Source organism: Ailuropoda melanoleuca, chromosome 7 (assembly GCF_002007445.2).
Source record: "Ailuropoda melanoleuca isolate Jingjing chromosome 7, ASM200744v2, whole genome shotgun sequence".
Lineage (NCBI taxonomy): Eukaryota > Metazoa > Chordata > Mammalia > Carnivora > Ursidae > Ailuropoda > Ailuropoda melanoleuca.
In genome coordinates this window covers 51,106,670-51,127,335 of record NC_048224.1, presented here as the reverse complement: position 1 = coordinate 51,127,335, position 20,666 = coordinate 51,106,670, and the positions used below count along the sequence as shown (strand labels likewise).

The 20,666-nt window shown below is 40.0% G+C and overlaps 1 protein-coding gene across 13 annotated transcripts in view; it reads left to right on the top strand.

Annotated features, from left to right (window-relative positions):
* The window catches only part of MAPKAP1 (MAPK associated protein 1), a 240,187-nt gene that overhangs the window by 124,907 nt on the left and 94,614 nt on the right, over nt 1-20,666 (top strand). For all 13 annotated transcript variants that reach the window (XM_034664521.1, XM_034664520.1, XM_019796487.2 and 10 more), the window contains one exon: nt 8,236-8,412. In XM_034664521.1, coding sequence (XP_034520412.1) covers nt 8,236-8,412 — 177 coding nt within the window. The remainder of the gene's footprint in view (nt 1-8,235; nt 8,413-20,666) is intronic.

Sequence of the window (20,666 nt, the reverse complement as noted above, 5' to 3'; positions counted from 1 at the left end):
GACATAGCAACAGGAACTATCCAAAAAGGAGCTCAAAACAGTATGAAGGTCTTGCTTCCATTTGGAAATTAGTGGGCATTTTCTCCTTAGAACATCTTTACCAGAAAATTTAGACTTAATTATTCCTGTGTGATGTGGCTGTGGCTTGACAAACCTTATAAGGTTACTTATCAATTTACTTTATAGGATTTTTATTTTGGAGATAAGGAAATCTTGACAGTCTTAAAAGTCTTTTCTCTGTTATCAAAGAAATGAACTTCTGAGCTGCAATCCTCAGGGCCTTTCTTTCTCTTGATAATATCTGACACACTCTTTATATTGATTCTGTTATCAAAATGCATAGCAAAATCATTGCAGTGGACATTGCAGAATCACGTGCTCTTTTTATTTTTCATAAAAAAATAAGCATTCATCTGTCTGGTCATCATACGTAAGTACATTTTGCATGTTTTGAAGATAAAAGTGAATTTTTATAAGTATGTAAATTGGACATGTCAGATCACATTTGGGAGAAATCTAGGATGTTTCTTAGAATGTTCCCAAATTTTCATATACAAATTAAATACCATCTATCTACATATGGACTACAGACTTCTGGCTCTTCATAAAAGCCAAACTGGCCTTTGAATATGAAATGAGTATTGGTCAATATTGAATGAAATAAATTTTTCTAATGCAAAATTTTGTTAGCCTTTTTTGATGAAACATGAATAAGTGAAATTCAGTTAATTGTACTCATTAACTCTTTGGAGATTTGGATATGTAGATATGTATGTTTATTTATTTATTCATACATTTATTTGTTTACATAAATATAAAATCTCCTGGGGCGCCTGGGTGGCACAGTGGTTAAGTCTGCCTTCGGCTCAGGGCGTGATCCCAGCGTTATGGGATCGAGCCCCACATCAGGCTCCTCCGCCATGAGCCTGCTTCTTCCTCTCCCACTCCCCCTGCTTGTGTTCCCTCTCTCGCTGGCTGTCTCTATCTCTGTCAAATAAATAAATAAAAATCTTAAAAATATACATATATAAAATCTCCAGAGTTGCTCTAATGAGTACATTTAATGACAGAGTGACAGAGTTTGTGTGTGTGTGTGTGTGTGTGTGTGTGTGTGCATGTGATCACCATCTATTCATCCTCCAGAAGGATCTCTTTCTGGCAACAGAGTCCATTTTGCCCCCATTCATTGTTCTAACTTCCAGTCTTCTCACAAACATAATTGTCCCTGGAAGGGACTTCTTTTTCCATGCCAACCCAATTCTAAAATTAAACCACTTTCTGTAGATCCTATTATGCTGTACTTATTTCTATTAGTCCTTTTTTTTTTCAGGAGCAACTCTTTTGTTTTTAATCTTTAATTCCAGTATAATTAATATGCAATGTTATATTAACCCAAAGAAAATGAAAACATGAATTCAAAAAGATATATGTGCCCCTGTTTTTATTGCAACATTATTTACAATAACCAAGATACAGAAGCAACACAAGTATCCTTCAATAGATAAAGAGATAAAGAAGATGTGGGTCTGTGTGTGTGTGTATACACTATATATACACTATATCTATATATACAAACAGTGGAAAATTATTCAGCCATAAAAGAGAATGAAATCTCACCAGTTGCAGCAACATGGATGGACCTAGAGGATATAACTAAGTGAAATAAGTCAGAGAAAGACAAATACCATATGATCTCACTCATATGTGGAATTGAAGAAACAAAACAAATGAACAAAAAATAAAAAAGACAAACAAAAAAACAGATTTTTATTTTTTTATTTTTTTTATTTTTTTTATTATATTATGTTAATCACCATACAGTACATCCCCGGATTCCGATGTAAAGTTTGATGCTTCATTAGTTGCGTATAACACCCAGTGCACCATGCAATACGTGCCCTCCTTACTACCCATCACCAGTCTATCCCATTCCCCCACCCCCTCCCCTCTGAAGTCTTCAGTTTGTTTCTCATAGTCCATAGTCTCTCATGTTTCATTCCCCCTTCTGATTACCCCCCTTTTCTTTATCCCTTTCTTCCCCTACCGATCATCCTAGTTCTTATGTTCCATAGATGAGAGAAATCATATGATAATTGTCTTTCTCTGCTTGACTTATTTCACTTAGCATTATCTCCTCCAGTGCCGTCCATGTTGCAGCAAATGTTGAGAATTCGTTCTTTCTGATAGCTGAGTAATATTCCATTGTATATATGGACCACAGCTTCTTAATCCAGTCATCTGTTGAAGGGCATCTCGGCTCCTTCCATGATTTGGCTATTGTGGACAATGCAGCTATGAACATTGGGGTGCATATGGCCCTTCTCTTTACTACGTCTGTATCTTTGGGGTAAACACCCAGTAGTGCAATGGCTGGGTCATAGGGTAGTTCAATTTTTAACTTTTTAAGGGACCTCCACACTGTTTTCCAGAGTGGCTGTACCAACTTGCATTCCCACCAACAATGTAGGAGGGATCCCCTTTCTCCACATCCTCTCCAACAATTGTTGTTTCTTGCCTTGTCTATCTTTGCCATTCTAACTGGCGTAAGGTGGTATCTCAGTGTGGTTTTGATTTGAATTTCCCTGATGGCTAATGATTTTGAACATTTTTTCATGTGTCTGTTAGCCATTTGTATGTCTTCATTGGAAAAGTGTCTGTTCATATCTTCTGCCCATTTTATGATTTGTTTATTTGTTTCTCGTGTATTGAGTTTGAGAAGTTCTTTGTAGATCTTGGATACCAGTCCTTTATCTGTAGTGTCCTTTGCAAATATATTCTCCCATTCCGTGGGCTGTCTCTTAGTTTTTTTGACTGTTTCCTTGGCTGTGCAGAAGCTTTTTATCCTGATAAAGTCCCATAAGTTCATTTTATCTTTTGAAAAAACAGATTTTTAAATATAGAGAACAAAGTGGCCGTCATTCCTCAGTCTCTGATAGTCACTCACAAACAGGACTTTTAGTGTTCTCTGTTTGATGCTATCCACCATGTTTCTGTCAGTTAATTCTGCTTCTGTGTGATGAGAAGCTTAGGAGTGGTAGAAGAAACTTTAACAAAATGAGAATCCTTCTTCCTGCCAGATACTGTGCAATTAATTAAGTCATTTAATCCTTACAAGACCCTTATGCAGCAGATATGTATGGTTATTTTCTCCATTAATTCCAGGACTTGATAGGGAAAATAACCACTTAGGAATCAGGCGATGTGGATGAGGCAGGCAATGCCGAGAGTCTCTTGGACGGGTGGTTCTACAGTGCGGTGAGAAATTTCCCAGTCTTCTTTGTATTGATCTATAGTTCTAAATTGTTCCATGTTTCTAATAAGCCTGCATTACCCTTATCAAAAAATAAATGTTGGGGGCGCCTGGGTGGCACAGTGGTTAAGTGCCTTCGGCTCAGGGCGTGATCCCGGCATTATGGGATTGAGCCCCACATCAGGCTCCTCCGCTATGAGCCTGCTTCTTCCTCTCCCACTCCCCCTGCTTGTGTTCCCTCTCTCGCTGGCTGTCTCTATCTCTGTCAAATAAATAAATAAAAATCTTTTTAAAAAAATTAAAAAATAAAAAAATAAATGTTGTATAAAGGAAAATGGAAGTTATATGTAGTCACTACGGGGCATCTGGAAGGTACAGGAAAAAAGTGCTCGTTGCTTAAATGTAAACACCTTTGTAAACATTTGGACACCTTTTCTTCTAGTCGTTTTATATGCATATAATTAAATATTTTTGCATAGTTGTAATAATTTCTTAGTGTTTTTCCTCCATAAAAAAGTACGCTGTGGGGTGCCTGGGTGGCTTAGTCGGTTAAGCATCCAACTCTTGATTTCGGCTCAGGTCATGATCTCAGGGTTGTTAAAACCAAGCCCCGTGTTGGGCTCTGCACTAGGCATGGAGCCTGCTTAAGATTCTCTCTCTCTTCCTCTGCCCCTCCCCCCCTTAAAAAAAGAAAGGAAAAAAAAAAGCGAGGTGCCAGTATTCATATCTTGATGAACTGTAAAAATGCCTCTTTCATCCTCACCTCTTCCTGTGTCTTTTTCTCCTTTTGTCTTGAATTGCAATCTCTGACACATGTGCATTGCCTAGAAAGCCCCATTTGGTTAACAGATATCAATGTGACAAGCAAGAAAAAGAAAAGCTTATTACTTCTCTTCTCGTTAGCGCACACATCATTAATAATACCCTTTATGGTTTTTTTTATGGGTAGAGTGATTCAGTCTACACATTGATATATTCATTCATTCAACAAATATTTGTTAAGTACCTTCTGAGTGCCAGCCATTTTACTCTTCAGTGAGGATGCAGAGACAATGAAAGAATCCTTGCTTTCTAGGAGAACATAGAACTATAAATAAGAAAAAGATGAGATAAGTATACATGGAAATATTAATCAAGTTCTGGAAGACCACAGAGGAGAATCACTTGGATTCTCTCTCCTAGAGATCCAAGTGATTCTCCTAGAGAAATCAGGGAAAGTTTTTTATGGATACGGAAATGGAAGAGCTCAGAGAGATTTAGTCACACAGCTGGTTAGTGGTTGAATTAGCATTAAAACCAGATCTGACTGCAAAACCACTCTTTATTTTACCGAACTAGGTCAAAAGGAGGAGGCACCCCTGTTTTCATTGTTTTATAAGTTCCAGATGTCTATATTTGGGCGATTCTTGAGTCATGGGCCACAGCTTACCCCTTTTTCTCTATTTCAAAATGCCACCAGTTTCTGATTTGATCAGAGTAGTGGAATGGAAGTAAGGAGACCTGCATTCTCTAGAACCAGCTTTGCCACTGTTTTAACTGGGTCGTCGTGGGCATCTTAGTCCTCATTTCTAGGCATTTCTTCTCCATCTCTAAAAGTGAGGAGATTGAGGGGGCGCCTGGGTGGCACAGCGGTTAAGCGTCTGCCTTCGGCTCAGGGCGTGATCCCAGCGTTCTCGGATCGAGCCCCACATCAGGCTCCTCTGCTATGAGCCTGCTTCTTCCTTTCCCACTCTCCCTGCTTGTGTTCCCTCTCTCGTTGGCTGTCTCTATCTCTGTCGAATAAATAAATTAAAAAAATATTAAAAAAAAAAATAAAAAAATAAAAGTGAGGAGATTGAAATAAATCTTTCTGAGCTTCTAATTTTTTGTAAGTAATATGTCATGGTTTCCTCCTCCTTTTCAAATATGTACCATTTCTGTAGCAGGGGTTCCCAAGGGTCTTGGCAAGTCTAGACACACAATGGAATTTGCAGAGGGATAGGTGTGGGTCAAGGGTGAGGGCTCTTAACTGCCTGGGTTTGAATCTCAGGTCTGTCACTTACATGCTATTTAATCTTGAGCAAACCACTTAACTTCGTTGAACCTCACTTTTCTAATTTGTAAAACAGAAATAATAATAAATAACTCACAGAGTTGGTGTGAAAATTCATTGAGCTTATGTATATCCATCCACACTACTTTGCACGGTGTCTGGCACATAGCACTCAGTTAATGTAGCTAATGAGACTAATGGCTGTTGTACTAGTACTAATTTGGAGTCCTGAAGAGGTTTTAGAAGTCAAAATGCCATAGTAGCTTCTTTTATTAATGATTCCTTTATAGGGGCGCCTGGGTGGCACAGCGGTTAAGCGTCTGCCTTCGGCTCAGGGCGTGATCCTGGCGTTCTGGGATCGAGCCCCACGTCAGGCTCCTCCGCCATGAGCCTGCCTCTTTCTCTCCCGCTCCCCCTGCTTATGTTCCCTCTCTCGCTGGCTGTCTCTATCTCTGTCAAATAAATAAATAAAATCTTAAAAAAAAAAAGCATAAAAAAAATGATTCCTTTCTAAAGGCACAAAGGAACCAATATGTCCACACATTGAATATAAAGTTTTAGTCATTTTCCCCTCAGATGTTCAATTAAGGGGTCGAAAGTGTTGGAGTACTGTTTGCTGCTAAATTTTACTCATGACCCAGAAAAGACTTCCATTAGTCTTGTGTAATATAAGGGAAATCATTTATTCTTTTCTTTGCTGTGTTCCTTGTGCACAGAGCAGGCTACAGAATGGTTAGGTACTTTGCAAATGTTTTTTGAGTGGATAAATGATTTCACACTTTGTTTTTAAAAACTGAGGAGAATAGTAGCACTTGGCAGTGAATCTTTTGGCCCTTGGGTCTTAACCTGTGACATTTGTTGAGTTTGTTTTGAAGGGGATTTGGGGGCATCCCATGACAATCAAAGCAGAATTCTTCTGATACCAATGTTTGGCTTTCTGCTTTGATCAATAGGCTTATTATTTGCCCTTGAAACCTCTATGGTGCTGGGGAATCACAGACATTCCTCAGGATGATTTACACAGCAGTAAATAATCTGTGCTGTCTGTTGCTTGCTTCATCAGTGTCTGCCCTGTTCTTAAAACCCTGGAGGCTCAGGGGCCCCAAGGCTGGAGAGCACTGCCGACATGTTAACTCCGGATCATGTCGCTTAACTTCATTGTTGTTTTGTTGCTCTAATGTGCATCCACAATGCATCTTTAAGGATTGACGTAGCTGTAGAAGTTATTTTCCATCTGACTTTATTATAGTTACCATACCTTTTTTTTTTTTTTACCTGTTATATGGTAGGCTCTGCATATATCATCTTCTCTAATCTTCATAACTACCTCCAAGTTAGGTGATTGTACCCTTTTTATAGAAGTGGAAACTCAAGGAGGTGAAACTTATTTTCTGAAATCACATGGCCCGTGAGTGCTGCAGCTTACTAGGTTTTAACTTAGGTCTTTCTGGACACAAAGCTCTTAGCTGCTATACCATGACATTTCCTTTATCTAAAGGACTTTCTTCTGCTGCTGTAAGTGTTTGGTGTTTAAGTTAGCAACCTCTTGTAAAGATCTGTAAGTTTCCCGTATTATTCAGAGATGAATTTTAAATTTCTTAACAGCATTGCAAATACATGAAATTTATAGTGACAAACATAGCCAGATTACTTTCTTGTTATCCATCCGTTTAGCAAATTTACAGTTCCCATTAATTTTAATCTGTCCTTATTACCTGTTTTATATAATAAATATCTCTTAGTCATGACAGACTGAGTATAGATCACCTGAAGTAGGCTCTTTCTCAATAAGCGGAGTTGCAGCTAAAGATTTGTGAATTAATTGGGAAAATTGCAAATCAGGTAGTCAGTGAAATAATTCATTGTCACATCCAATCAATAAACTTTGTAAATCAACTCATTTAATTCAAAAAATGATCTATATAGATCAAGCAACCAATTAAACAATTAGCATACACTTAGCAATTAATTAATTTAAGCATCAATCATATAATTAAAACTCCAAATTTAAGCTGCACAATTTAGAATCCTACTGCCTTGTGAACTATTAGGTTCATGTCTGTGAATGCTAGCAGACACAATTCACCTTTGGAGCAGGGTATCTTAAAGTGTTTTTAATTGATTTTTAAGTTTTAAATTGTCTTTATGATGGTATAGTTTCCCACCCCTTTTCAGAAAATTGGCTTTTTACTTCCCCCCAAAGAAAGAGAAGGAATTGTGTGCCGGCTCTAAGATGGGCAAGGCTGGAATCTGGGAATACATACTGGACATTCTGGGGGTGTGAGGAAAGTCCAGAAGTGGTTGAGAGAGCCAGTTATCTGCATCAGGGTAATCAGGTCATTTGCTTTTACTCTGTTAAGTATCCTTGGTGTTTGGAGTCAGATCTTGCCACGTGAGTCTGAATACTCTTCAGAGAAAGGAGAATGGTATGGATTGTTTTTGTTAACTTGAGTACTTCTCCTGACCTAAACAGGTATTTTTTTAATCCTGACCATAAATCAAAGGCCTCTGATTCCTCCCCTGCTCCAATAATTTTTCTCCTTTATAGTTTTGTTTGTGTCTGTTTTATGATATTTACTTATATTTAGCTAATGTAGTGCCTACTTTTTCCTCCTGCTATACTGTAAGCTTCCTTGAGGGCTGATACTAAATATCATCTTTGATGTAAGGGGTTAAGTTCTGCATCTTATCTATAACAGGTGCTCAGTAAATATTTGTTGAAAGAATAGAGTACTGGAAAGGCCCTCATTTCACATTGCTTTTCTTCCCCTTTGTATTGCCATGTTTCCTCTTTATCAAATGAAGTAGGGTTTGGGGGAAATCTAACTGTATCACCAGCATTTTGGGTAAAAGAACAGAAGTGTTCCAGTTTGCTTGCTGTATACCATAGCCTCTGTTCTCCTTGTCCCTCCTTCATCTTGGTATTCACTCCACTTTTTGGTTTTCCTTTCAGTGACAATGTCAGTGCCTACTGCCTGCATATTGCTGAGGATGATGGGGAGGTTGACACAGACTTCCCCCCACTGGATTCCAACGAGCCCATTCATAAGTTCGGCTTCAGTACTTTGGCCCTGGTTGAAAAGTATTCATCTCCTGGTCTGACATCCAAAGAGTCACTCTTTGTTCGAATGTGAGTATTGACCCTGTTACTGATCGCAATATCTCATCTCTGCCTTCTAGGACTTGGACTTGTTTTTGGTTTTGTGCGTCATATGAGTGATATTGGCTATCTGGATGTCCATCTATAGTGACTACTTCCAGGGAGATATTGGGGACAGCATTTGCATTGTATTTCATGCTTCTGCACCTAGATTAAATGAAGACTGCTTTGCAGTAGCAAATCGCATTAGGTAGATCTCTGAACATAATATCTATGAACCAGGCCTCTGGACATACTGGGTGGGGTACTTTGGAGCCTGTGAAGCAAAAATTCTGGGTTTCCCTCTTTCTCTTCATGGACTCCAAACTCTATGAAAATGTGCATTACGACCACTTTTGCCTTGTGACTTAAAATACTTCTTTTCTTCTCCAACTCTGTTCAAATCAAATTTGATTTTTCCTCTGAGTTGCCTTCCTTTAGATTGATAAGGGGTAAATTTTCCTGTGCCTTTGGCAGTCTGGTAAAGCCTATAAATTATAAGCCCTTTCCAGAAAAAGTGTTTGTAAATGCAGAAAATAAAATCCACAAGAATATAAAAGAATTCCATTTCATTTAAATACTTCTGAAATAATTAAACAAATTTGTGATAGAGTAATATGTATGGCTTTTTAAATACCAAGATCCAGCAGTAGGTCTAACTCCTAAAGTCTCTTGCTTCAAAGTAGTGATGAATATAAATGATATTTGAGAAGTCTGCAACAACTGTAATGTGCTATGACATCTGTTTTTTTCTGTTCGTGACAGAGTCACCAGTACTGCTAATGTTACTGTGATTTGTGGACTACATTTATAATTCAAGGAAATGCTAAATATCAGTTAGAAGTTAATGAAAATAAAAATATAATTTTTGTTTATTGAAAATAAAAATATAATTTTTGTTTATTCAAGTCTTTAGAGCGAGTTTTACCCAGAAGTCCCAGTTGATAGAGGAAAGCCTGTAGCCTGTAGCCTGTTTTCTAAGCACAGCTTAAGTTTTGCTAACCGGAACTGGGGCTGGCCCTCTCCTGGCCCTCTCCTGGGAACGATAGTGATCCTTTTGGCACCCCCTGCTGTTAGTAACCAGCAAATTCACTATCCACAAGAAGGATTGCTTTAGAGGACTTTTCCCTTGTCTCTTTAAAACGTATTGCCTTTGTTGCAGATTTTTACTGAAAATAGGATTATGCTACCTATGATATAGGAGTATTTTGTGTCTTTCTACCCTTGAACAAAGAAAGAATACCTGAGTATTGGGGGAAAGGTGGAGCTGAGGGGGTGACTCCCAAGTTTTTGTACTTACGGTTTCATCCCTACTATGAAGTCTTGTTTGGTATATGTAACGGTAAATATTTTCCCTCTTTTTATGTTTCAGAGACGTTAAAACAACAACTCTGAAGAATATTGAAAGTAATTTAAAAACTTATCCCTCCTAATATAACTATTTTCATTTTCATATCATCTTCATGTATATATATATTACAGTTAACACTCTAGTGTAAATATTGTGTTATTTTTACTTACAATTACAAATATTAAAATTACAAATATTTGATATCTGTTACTTAAAATTACAAATATTTGGTATCTGTTCTTAGTTCCTATAATCTACATTTATTATGTGCCAAGAATCTAGACCAACCCTGTTCTCGTGGAGCTTACTATCTAGTAGGGAGACAGTTTGTCAAATCATTAAAATGTGATGAGCAGGGGCGCCTGGGTGGCTCAATCGTTAAGCATCTGCCTTAGGCTCAGGTCATGATCCCAGGGTCCTTGGATTGAGCCCCTTATTAGGCTCCCTGCTCAGCAGGAAGCCTGCTTCTCCCTCACCCCTCCCCTGCTTGTGTTCCTTCTCTCACTGTGTCTCTCTCTGTCAAATAAATAAGTAAAATCTTTTTAAAAAATTGAAAAAAAATGTGATGAACAGTACAACAAAAAAGGTCCAGGATGCATTGGAAGCCTACCATTGGATGTTTAGATTGTTTTCTTGCTTTGGTTTTAATAAGTGATTCTATAATAGTCCTTATCCGAATCCCTTTAATTTCTGCTGAATAACTTCCTTCGGACAATTTCCTGTGAGTAGTATTATTGGTCAGAGAAGAAACATCTTTAGACTTTCACTTTGTATTGACATGTAGCTTTCTGAAAGATGTTCCAGTTTACAATGCTACCAATAGAATTCATAAAAGCATCTTTTGAAAGTCTCACCGTCACAAAGTATCATTAGGACTTTTTTCTTTTTACTTTAAAAGATATATATAGGGGTATTTCAATAGTCTCCACTTGCATTTTTGTTCTTTATATGCCTGGAAGAGTCGTTCTCATTAGTGCATATTTTTACTACATAAATATTAACATATGACTGTCGCATTCTTTTGAGCTAAATGTCCTTTTTAAAACAAGAGCTTTTAAATCATTGGTTTTCAACAGAATGGGGTTGGGTGTAGGCAGGACATATCTTCCTGGAGGAAGCATCTGAAGAAACTACACAGGGTCTCCCTATGAACCCCAGCTGGGAGAATGGGAGGAGAGAGAGGAGGAAAGGCAGAGAGTAACAGCAACTGCTTTGAACTTAATACTATTAGTTTTTTCCTGAATTACTCCCATCCCCTATACTCTCACTCCCAAACACACACCCCAGTCAATCCTTTTTCTGTTTTAAAGTTCAAGAGAGCTTATTCAACATGTCTAGAGTATTTCTGAAAACACGAGGTAAAATAAAATCTTTATATGTGAGCATTTAGGGAAAAAAATGTCAATAAATTTTCTGTTTCTTCTTTTTCTCAGTTGTCTGATGAAACAGTACAGATTACTAACCATTTGCCCCATGTGTATTTTCTTACTTCAACAACCTTCCATTCACCTTGCTGGTCTATATTCTAAGCTAGAAAAGCGTCTCCTGCAAATGCAGGATGGAGCACACCTTCAGGAGTCGCCAGGGATGTGTCCAAAGTTTCAGAGAGTGAAGTCCCAGCAAAAAAGAGTAAAGCTGTGCTCCTTTTCTTCATTAACCCCTTTCCTCCTTGCACCTCTGTCCCAGGAGAGAATGGGCAGGGAGTGTCTGGGAAGACACTGAACTGAACCAGGAAAAGGGAGCTAGGTTATGACAATAAGCAGTGAATTAATATTTACTAATTGAAAGCTATGCATATATTATTTCATTTTATCTGAAAATAGCCAGGTTTTTATTATGACCATTTTAGAGACATGAAGACTGAGGCTGACAAGTATTGCTCTCAGGCCTGGATTTACCCCCATGCCTGACTGCAAAGTCCATGCTCTTTGCAACACCCTGCTGAGGGTTGGGACGGTGGTGGGGAATCTAGTGGTGGTCTCACCATTCAAGTAAATCCCCCTGTCTTAAGGCCAGCATTCAGCTGCTGTATATTATAGTGTAGTAGGTAAGAGCATGGGGGCCTCCAGAGCCAGAATGCTTGGGTGCCGTTCCTGACCTTACCCTTACTCTAGTGTGTGTGTGTAATCTTGGATTAATTGCAAAACTTTTTTGTGGCCCAGTCAAATGAGGGTAATAATGATAATATCTACCTCATAGAGCCATGATGAGGATTGAATAAGTTGATATATATAAAGCACTTAGAACAGTGCCTGGCTTAGGTAAGGTGTGAGTGTTTATTGCAGTTATTGTTGTCATGACCAGAAACCCTTTGAGGGCAAGAACTGGATCATTTATTCCCCACAATACCCAGCATAGCTCCATTACTGTGGTAGGCATGCCACAAATATTTCTTGAATGAACTGAATGGAACTCTTTGCTGCTTCTACATTTTTCTTCTTCCCCTCCTTGCTGTTTTCTAGCAGAGAGGGGCAGAGTGTGGGTAGACATTGCTCAGCGGGACTGAAAGGTTATTGGGATAACTTTTGCTGAGTTAGGGGTAGGGGTAGACACTGGAAATCTGTAGACTTCAAATCAGTCCTCTCACAGGCAGACATCTTTTAGGAAATAGTAGCAAGACCATAAACTACTTGAAGGGAGGGTGCACACGGTCTTATTTATCTCTACATCCTGGGCAGCCAGCAGAGCTTTGTAGAAAAGGAATGGATGAATCTTCAGGTGTCTTTGGGCTGCCTAGGAGGGCCCCTGGCCAGACTTTCTGTCCTACCTCACTTTCTGAGCCCACCTTGCTTCTCGTACAGCCCTGTTCCTGCCTTTTGAATACCATGAAGCCTCTAGCTTGCCTTCTGGCTTTCAGAGGCCCCCACCCCACAGCTCATATCTCCCATATGCCATCTTTCCCCCCTCCAAGTGCAGCTGCACAGACTTCGAGGTTTGGCTAACCTGTTTTAAAGTTTCAGTTTCACTGGTGCTACACGACCATGGGCTCAGCTTCTTCATCTGTAAAATGAGGGGAATAATAACTACCTCTTGGAATTGTCATGAGGAATTTTCTTAAATGTAAGTAATGTACAGACCTCTTTTAAAGGAAAATTAATTCTGCTGAACCCTCAATGTTTACCCAAATTCGTTTTATTATAATGTTACTTAAATACACTTAAAGGTAAAATTCTAGCTATAAATTCCATGTCTTTATGCAATCCAAATTATAAATTAAATACAAATAAAACTGTAACATTAATAAAATACAGATTAACAACTTAAATGCAACAGGTGATGTTTTGCTCAGATTAAGTCACTGATGCTGGATTTAATGGGTGGTAAATGTTGTACTTGTCAACTTGAGTTTTTTGATTTTCATAGGAAACCTTGACTACCATATTAATAGTTGTCTTTTAAACAGTGAGTGTATTTTTAACTACCGAGTCCATTATTTTAATAAGCTGGTTGATTTATAGTGCATCCTTCCCCCCAGTTTTAAATGTGCTTTACTGGAAAAGCAAAGAACATTTCTGCAACGATAACCGATTTATGTCAGTTTGCCCAGGACTTTCCCTGTCTTGAAATGCAAAGTCCTATACCCAGGAGCTCCCTCCCCCCAGCCCCTAGTGAACCAGGATAATTGGTCACCCTACCTTTTGCTGTTGTCAGTTGGTCTGTACATAGGTGGGCTCTCTGCCTGATTGATACCTGTGCACAGTGTGACTTGGGCACTCAGAGCATGAATTTTTCAGAGATCAGCAAACAAGAGTTCAGAGAGAGCCTTGTGCCCACTTCTCCCCTCACTTTTCTCTGTTCAACAAACTGTTTTTGCATGTGACTTGCAGTGATGTCATTTGGCTTTTCCTGAATCTATTAGTGATGTTAAATAACTCTAGCTGCTGGAACACTCAACCCCCAAATCTCACCAACTTATCCAGCAAGTTGGCAGACTTCTTCTGTAAAGGGCTAAGTAGTAAATATTTTAGGCTTGTGGGCCATACATCTCTGCAACTCAACTCTGCCATAGTAGCAAGAAAGTAGCCATAGACAGCAGTACGTCAATGTGAACGGGCATGGGTACATTTGTCGACCCTGGCTTATCTTAGTAAATTTATTTCATGTTCAGATCCATCTGATGAGGATCGGGTTGCTCTCCTGGGTATTTCTCCTCTAAGCAGTGATTCAGGGCTCCCCCAGCTGGGTAGAGAATGGGGAACATGGAAGGCTAAAAGTGGCCTACATCTCTTATCACAATCTATTGCTTATATAAGTCTCTCTCTCTCTCTCTCTCTCTCTCTCTCTCTCTCTCTATATATATATATATATGTATGTATATATATACACACACATATATATATTCTATATATAACTTTGCTTTTCTAAATATACATCATATGTATATGATGTGTGTGTGTGTGTTCATGATTTTCATTAAACTTAAAGCAAAATTTTTAAGTTCTGAAACTTAGCCTGTGAATTCATCTGTTGATCCTAGGGGCCCTTAAACCTCAGGTAGGAAATGCTGTTATGAAGATGTTAGCTCAGACCCTGGTTTGTAGGAAGTGTTACATAGTTGCTATTTTTGTTATTTCTGTCAGAGACTTATCAGTCTGAATAATTCACACTAAGGTGTGTATGGGGTTTAACTTTTCTTTGGGTTATTTATTACATAATGAACACATGTCCATCCTAGAAAAATTAGAAAATAGAGCTATGTTTCTTCCTACAAAAGAAAATTTAAACTTTCACTTTGCTCTATCATGCAAGGTAGTGACTTTTTAAGTTATAGAATTATGTATGTTTGAAAAGAGAAGGGAGCGCCTGGGTGTGGCTCAGTTGGTTGAGCATCCAACTCTTGAATTTGGCTGAGGTCATGATCTCGGGGTCATGTGAGATCAAGCCCCTCCTTAGGCTCCGTGCTAGGTGTGGAGCCTGCTTGGGATTCTCTTTCTCCCTCTCCCTCTTCCCTTCCACCCACCCCCCCCCAACCCCTGCTCTCGTGTGCATGCATGTTCTCTCTCTGGAAAAAAGAAAAAATGAAAAAGAGGAGCTAGTTAACATACATGAGCCCCCAGTTGGGAAAGTGTTCTGTGGAGAAGGATGTGAGGCTGGGTGACTTCTGATGTTCTTACTGAGTCGGTGTGAGACCAGCCTTCTCTTTCCAGGCCCTTGGTCCCAGGGAACTTCTAGACACAGAGTTGTTGTTTGGGGAGGGAGAATGGATTACACTAACAACTTGCAAATTAGGAGCACGCTAATGGAAACTCCTTTACCACACAGGCAAATGGATTTCTGACATACCCGTTGTTAGTGATTGATTTTGGCCAGATCCAATGTGTATATAAACAGGAGTCTCTAACTTGCTGACTGCTAGCTGCTCTGAGCCTAAGCACTGAAGTTGTTTGGCTATCAGGAGTGTGGAAGGGGAAAAGTAGGAGGCAGAAGTATGGGGGAGTCTGATTGGTTCCCAAAACTAAATGGCTGGGTCTCAGCTAGTTGCCAGTATCTAAAGAAGTGCTCCTTGGCAGCGGTGACCAAGCCAAGGCCTGCTGGGCCTTTGGACGTGGTAGGACAAGGGAGGATGAGATCTTGGAGTGAACAGGGGACGAGCCTGCTTTTGTCCCTCTTCTCCCATTCCCCAGCACAGGGCCAATTCAATTAGAACTTGTGGAACTGAATTGAGGTTAAAAATGGCACTGACAATAGCAACTGTGATGGTGTCATTAGATGTGTTGCCATTAACATTTCACACCAGGATCCTACTCTGGAGTCGGAAAGAAGGATTTTAAAAAGAGAAGTCCAAACTAGTAAAATGGACAGAATCCCCCTAAATCAGAAGTCAGTAAGAACAGTTAAACCTCCCTCCTATACATGTGTCTTACTTACAATGTTTGCTATATCAGGTGGACATGGGGAAAGAACGTTTCTAACCAATAGCTACAGAGCCGAGCAAATAGAATCCAGCTAGGATTTTGCTGTTTGGGAAAGGGTAGTGGGTAGTGGTAGAGGGTCTTCCACCAGAAGCTGGGCTGCCTTGGGCATTATGGCCCAGAAAGTTCCCAGAGACAGCTGTGGCTTCTCCTGGCCCTATGTATAAAGGGAAAGATTAGCTGCTTTTTAAGAGGCATGCAGATTCATTGGCTGTGTGAGGGCTTTTCAAAAGGATTGGTAGTTTTAGTGTACCCTCTTGATGAGATCTCCAGAGTATACCCCAAATGACCAGACCTTTTTGAAAGGATATCATCAGTTTGAAACCTTTCCTACTCTTACGTGATACTGCTTTGTGGTCTAGAGAGGAGGAAAAAAAAGAGGAAATGAGCGTTTTTGCACAGTCACTCAGTTTGGTGCCCCTAGTAGCCATTATCTCTTTTATTCCTCATAACAAACTCATTTTTATAGTATATAAGCTGAGGATCAGAAACAGGTAATTATTTGCTCAAGGTCGTACAGTTTGGTAAGGACCAAAGCTAGAATAGGATAAGGAAAAAGAGAAGATGTGTATATTCTTTGTAACCAGGCCTGACAATATGGGTATAAATTATCTTAGTTATTGTTTGCTCGAGTCATAGAAGACCAACTGTGTGTTGTTTCTTTTCATTCTGTTGCATTAGCAAACATTTTCATTGTCCAGATTGTCCTCGTGTACGGAAATGTAACATATGCAGCCTGTTTAATTTTGTATTTGTAAATCTGACTTGATTTCCTTTTTGGCAACAGCTACTGTCTAGAGAAAAGAAAAGATTTTTCTTTGTGTCTGTTTAAAGTGACAGAAATATTGGAGCAAGTAATAAAGATGGAAAGCATTAATTACATACTTCTAAGAATTTAAAGGTCAGACAAGCTAAATATGTATGTTTTCCTCACTGGAATGTCTATTGAAATTGTGCCAGGATATGCTTTGTTCCTACAATAAAAGCACACATTTTAGATAGCCATCAACTTACTTTGGTATCCAAAAATTATACCAGATTGTTGCTTTAGTTGCTATATATCTTAAAAGTTTAGGACTCACATTTCTGACGTTAATGTGATTTGTTTCATGATCTACCCCCTTGGCCATGTTTAGTTACTATGTCTCATTTTGATTTCCTCTGTTCTCCCCTCAGCTTGTGTTGGAGTCTGTCAGCTGCTGCTATGTACATGTCAGGCTAGTGACTTGTAATGTTTATTAATACAATGTCAGTCTTGCTGTTGAAAAAACTGTGATGCTTCTCAGAAGGTTGCAATAGAACGAAGCGTTTGATTTCCAGATCCTGTCTGCACTGCATGGTGAATACATTCTCAGATGTTATGCAGTTCACTGACCTGACAGTTATGGAACCCCGCCTGGGACCCCATTTCAGCAGGACATATTTGAACAGAAACAGTTTGCAAAACTTTACACACTTAAACTCCTGCCAAGGCAAACTGTTAGCCACTTGAGTTTGTTATAAATACCCAGTGGCAGTAGTTGGAAGTAGCCCACGGTGTGTTTTATATTCTGAACTGAATGTGAATGTCTTTGCGGTTATATAGAGTAGTAAATAATTGAGTTTGATTAGGGAGAGGGACCTCATTATCCCCCACCTGTGCCCAGCTGGAAGGGGAGGGTCGAAATGAAGCCATTAGCTGTCTCTCTTACTGGCATCTCAAAGAGCTCAAATACATCTGTGTCTTATTTTCTTTTCTGGCACAATCAGTCGAGCAAGCTAAGCAGGCATGACCGGATTTGGCAAGTCCCAAGGACTCTGGCAAAGATACACAAAGGCGGAGGGCAGTCATTTTGGCTTCTCACTGCCCATTAGTCTAGCGAGTTATGTTTTTGGAAAATGTCTGTTTTGAAAAAGACTACTTTGTCCAATGTCAAACATCACATACTCACACAATACGCTTTGATCTTTAAAAAAAAATTTTGTCAGTGCAAGGGGAAACAAAATGTGGCATTCACACTAGTGTAAACTCTCTTTCTGGATAAAGTAATACCCAAAGGACTTGCTTTAAAGCAGGCATGCTGCAGTTATTACAAGGCTTTCTCTTGCTCATATATTTTCATTTTCTACTTTGAAGTGCTAGAGAATGAACATGCATGGAATTGCGACCAGCGCAGGCTGGGAACTGGAGGAGTGTGTCTTCATCACTGTTATGACCTGGTCAGGAGTGGAGAATCGAGTGCTACTCTTGGCAGCCTTTTCCCACTTTCACAAACTGAGATTGTGGCTCAAGAAACCATGACATTCTCCAAGGGTGTTTAAAAAGAGATCTCATAGTTCATATGGGTAGTCTAAGAGTTGGGGCATTTATAATCAAACTGAATGTTACAGTGGGCGTTGAACCTTTGCCACAGATGGGTCTGTAGTTCCTGTCTGGAGGATGTGCTCTCTGGAAGTCTCTTCTTCCCATGAGTCCTCAAGGCTCCCTTCTGGGCTATAGAGAGATTTAAAACTCAGGCTTTGGTGACCCCTGGCTCTTTCACTTAGCTGCGTAGCTCCAGGCAGGGTCCTAACCTTGCCCCACTCGATGTCCTCCATTATAAAATGGGGCGGATAATAGCACCTACCTTTTCTGGGAGGATTAAATGAACAAAGTAAGTGCTCAATAAATGTTGACAGTTGTCATCATCTCATTTATCACTTCCTTGTATGTAGAAAAACCATGGTTATTATACTAAGCATTTATTATATGACAGGTATTATGTTAACTACTTTACAAATATTTAGCCCTCACAATAATCTTCTGCTTTAAGAATTATCCCCATTTTGTAGATGAGGAAACTGGAAGCGAGAGAGAGATTATATCATTTATCCCAGGAAGGCAGAGCTGGGACTCCAGAGCAGGTTCTACTGTAGACCTTGCTGTGCTTTGCTGCCTTCTGCTCACCACCATCTTTCTTAGCATGATATAGAACTAAATGATCACTGTGTTTTGAGACATCTCCATTAAGAACCCCTCTGATGCCCTTACCTTCCCTGGCTTGGCTAAGTGCCTCTGTGTTTGGTAGCACTCAGAGCTGGCCTCCTGTACTTACACATAGCACTGTAATTCTTTCTTTGCTTCTTTGTCCTTCTCTCCCACTGGACTGTACTACTTGGTTTTAGGACCATATTGTTGATTTCTGAACTCAAAATTAAGATCTTTAATAGAGTGATTCAGGTAAATTCCCTAATGCCTCCAGCCTTGGATTCTGTAAAATGGATATAATAATAGCACCTATTTTAGGATGGAATGAGTTAATACAGATTTTAAAAGCTTAACATAGCACCTGGCACATGGTAAATGTTCAGTAGATGGTAGTTGCTGTTATAACTGTTGTAATTGTTGAATAATAACTTGTACCGCGCAGCTCAGAAAGCTCTTAATAAGTCTCATTGAATTTCTCTGCGCCACTACCATGATTTTTTACTTCCTTCATCCCCATCCAAAGCCAGTGAGTTAAGCTGAGGTGTAGTATACCCACTTTCTGGCTTACTCTCTCAAAAATGAAAGCCTTGAAAACAGAGCCCCAGTGTTCTTCTGTGAGCTTCAGAGGGGGCTTGCTGCCTGGGCCAGAGGTTGCTTGCGTACAGTGCCCCTCACTGTTGCTACCATGCCCAGCAGATTGCACATTTTAATGGCTCCATGTTACCAATTATAAGAATGGTTGGGATCCATTCCCCCAACTAAGCAATCTCTGCTGAGGGTGTAGGAGAGAGGGGGTGAGTGGGGCCTCTCCTCTTTTAGTGTTGCCTTAGGACAAGGGGAGCACAAGAGCACTAACATTTCTAAGCTCCTTTTACTGTTTGCCAACCTTAATGCCAGGTGCTTGGCATTCATTGTCTATTTTATCCTTTCTGACGATTCTGTAGAGAAGCGGCCTCCACCTTTCATGGATGCCACCGAGGTTCCCACAGGCTAAGGCAACATTCTGGTTAGCCATGGAACCAGGATTTGAACCAAAGGGTACTTAACTCCCAGCCTATGTGTTTTCCTCTCCAATATGTTGCCTCCCAATATGTTCTGCTTCCAACTCTTTCCCTATAAATAGAATCTAAGCTTTTCAGTTAAGGACCTGTGCCCCGTCACCTCTGGTTTAATATTTAGCAGAGAAATGCTCGTCGTGTTAGGTTAATGTGGGTATAAAAACTTCCCTCTGGTAACTGAGTGGCTTTGCACTGGGACAGGGCTGAATTCCTCAAGTGAGTAATCTCTTTTTAAAATGCCCATACGTTTTTCAGTGGTTACGAGACTTGACAGGACCTAACTTTGAATTGACTGAAACACTCCTGGCAGCATTTAGTCAGCTCCCTGAAGTGGCGCTTCAGCCTAGACCCGGTGCAGGCAACGCAAGGAGCTGTGGAGGGCAGCTGCTTGCGCTCAGTGCCCCCAGAGTGCCCTGCTGTGGCAGAAGACAAGCTGTCTGTCCACGAGGGGAGCAGGAGGAGGAGCAGTTCCTGAGACGAGACCCTGGGTTTGTAGTCCATCTGTCTCTCCATCCGCCTGTCTGTCCAAGGGCTAGCCACCCTCAGCACAGGTCACACCTCAGACACTGGAAAGCAGGACCACACAGAGAAGAGAGGCGAGACTGGCGAGTGCCGTCCCTACCTGCTGCCAGCATTTCCCTCGAGATCAGTGTCTTCTCAGTCGCACACCCGATGCCCCACATTAAATAAAAAGCAGCTCTAAAAGATGTATTTCAATAGACTTTGTAGAAAGCCCATAAAAATTCCTGGATCTGAAGAAATGAGGCATAAAACCCAGAATGTTTGGAAGTCAAGCTGAAAATTGTGGGAGCAAGTCTCCATTTCCATTTATTAAATGGGAGCATAACTTAACAGTTGACCTAGGTGTCTTCGGAGAACCACTTCGATTCTGTGCTCTTGTATTTTGGAAACATTTTGTCCCCTTAAGTGCTGTAGACTTGGAGCAAGATCCAAAGTTGGTGTTTGTCTGGAGGGAG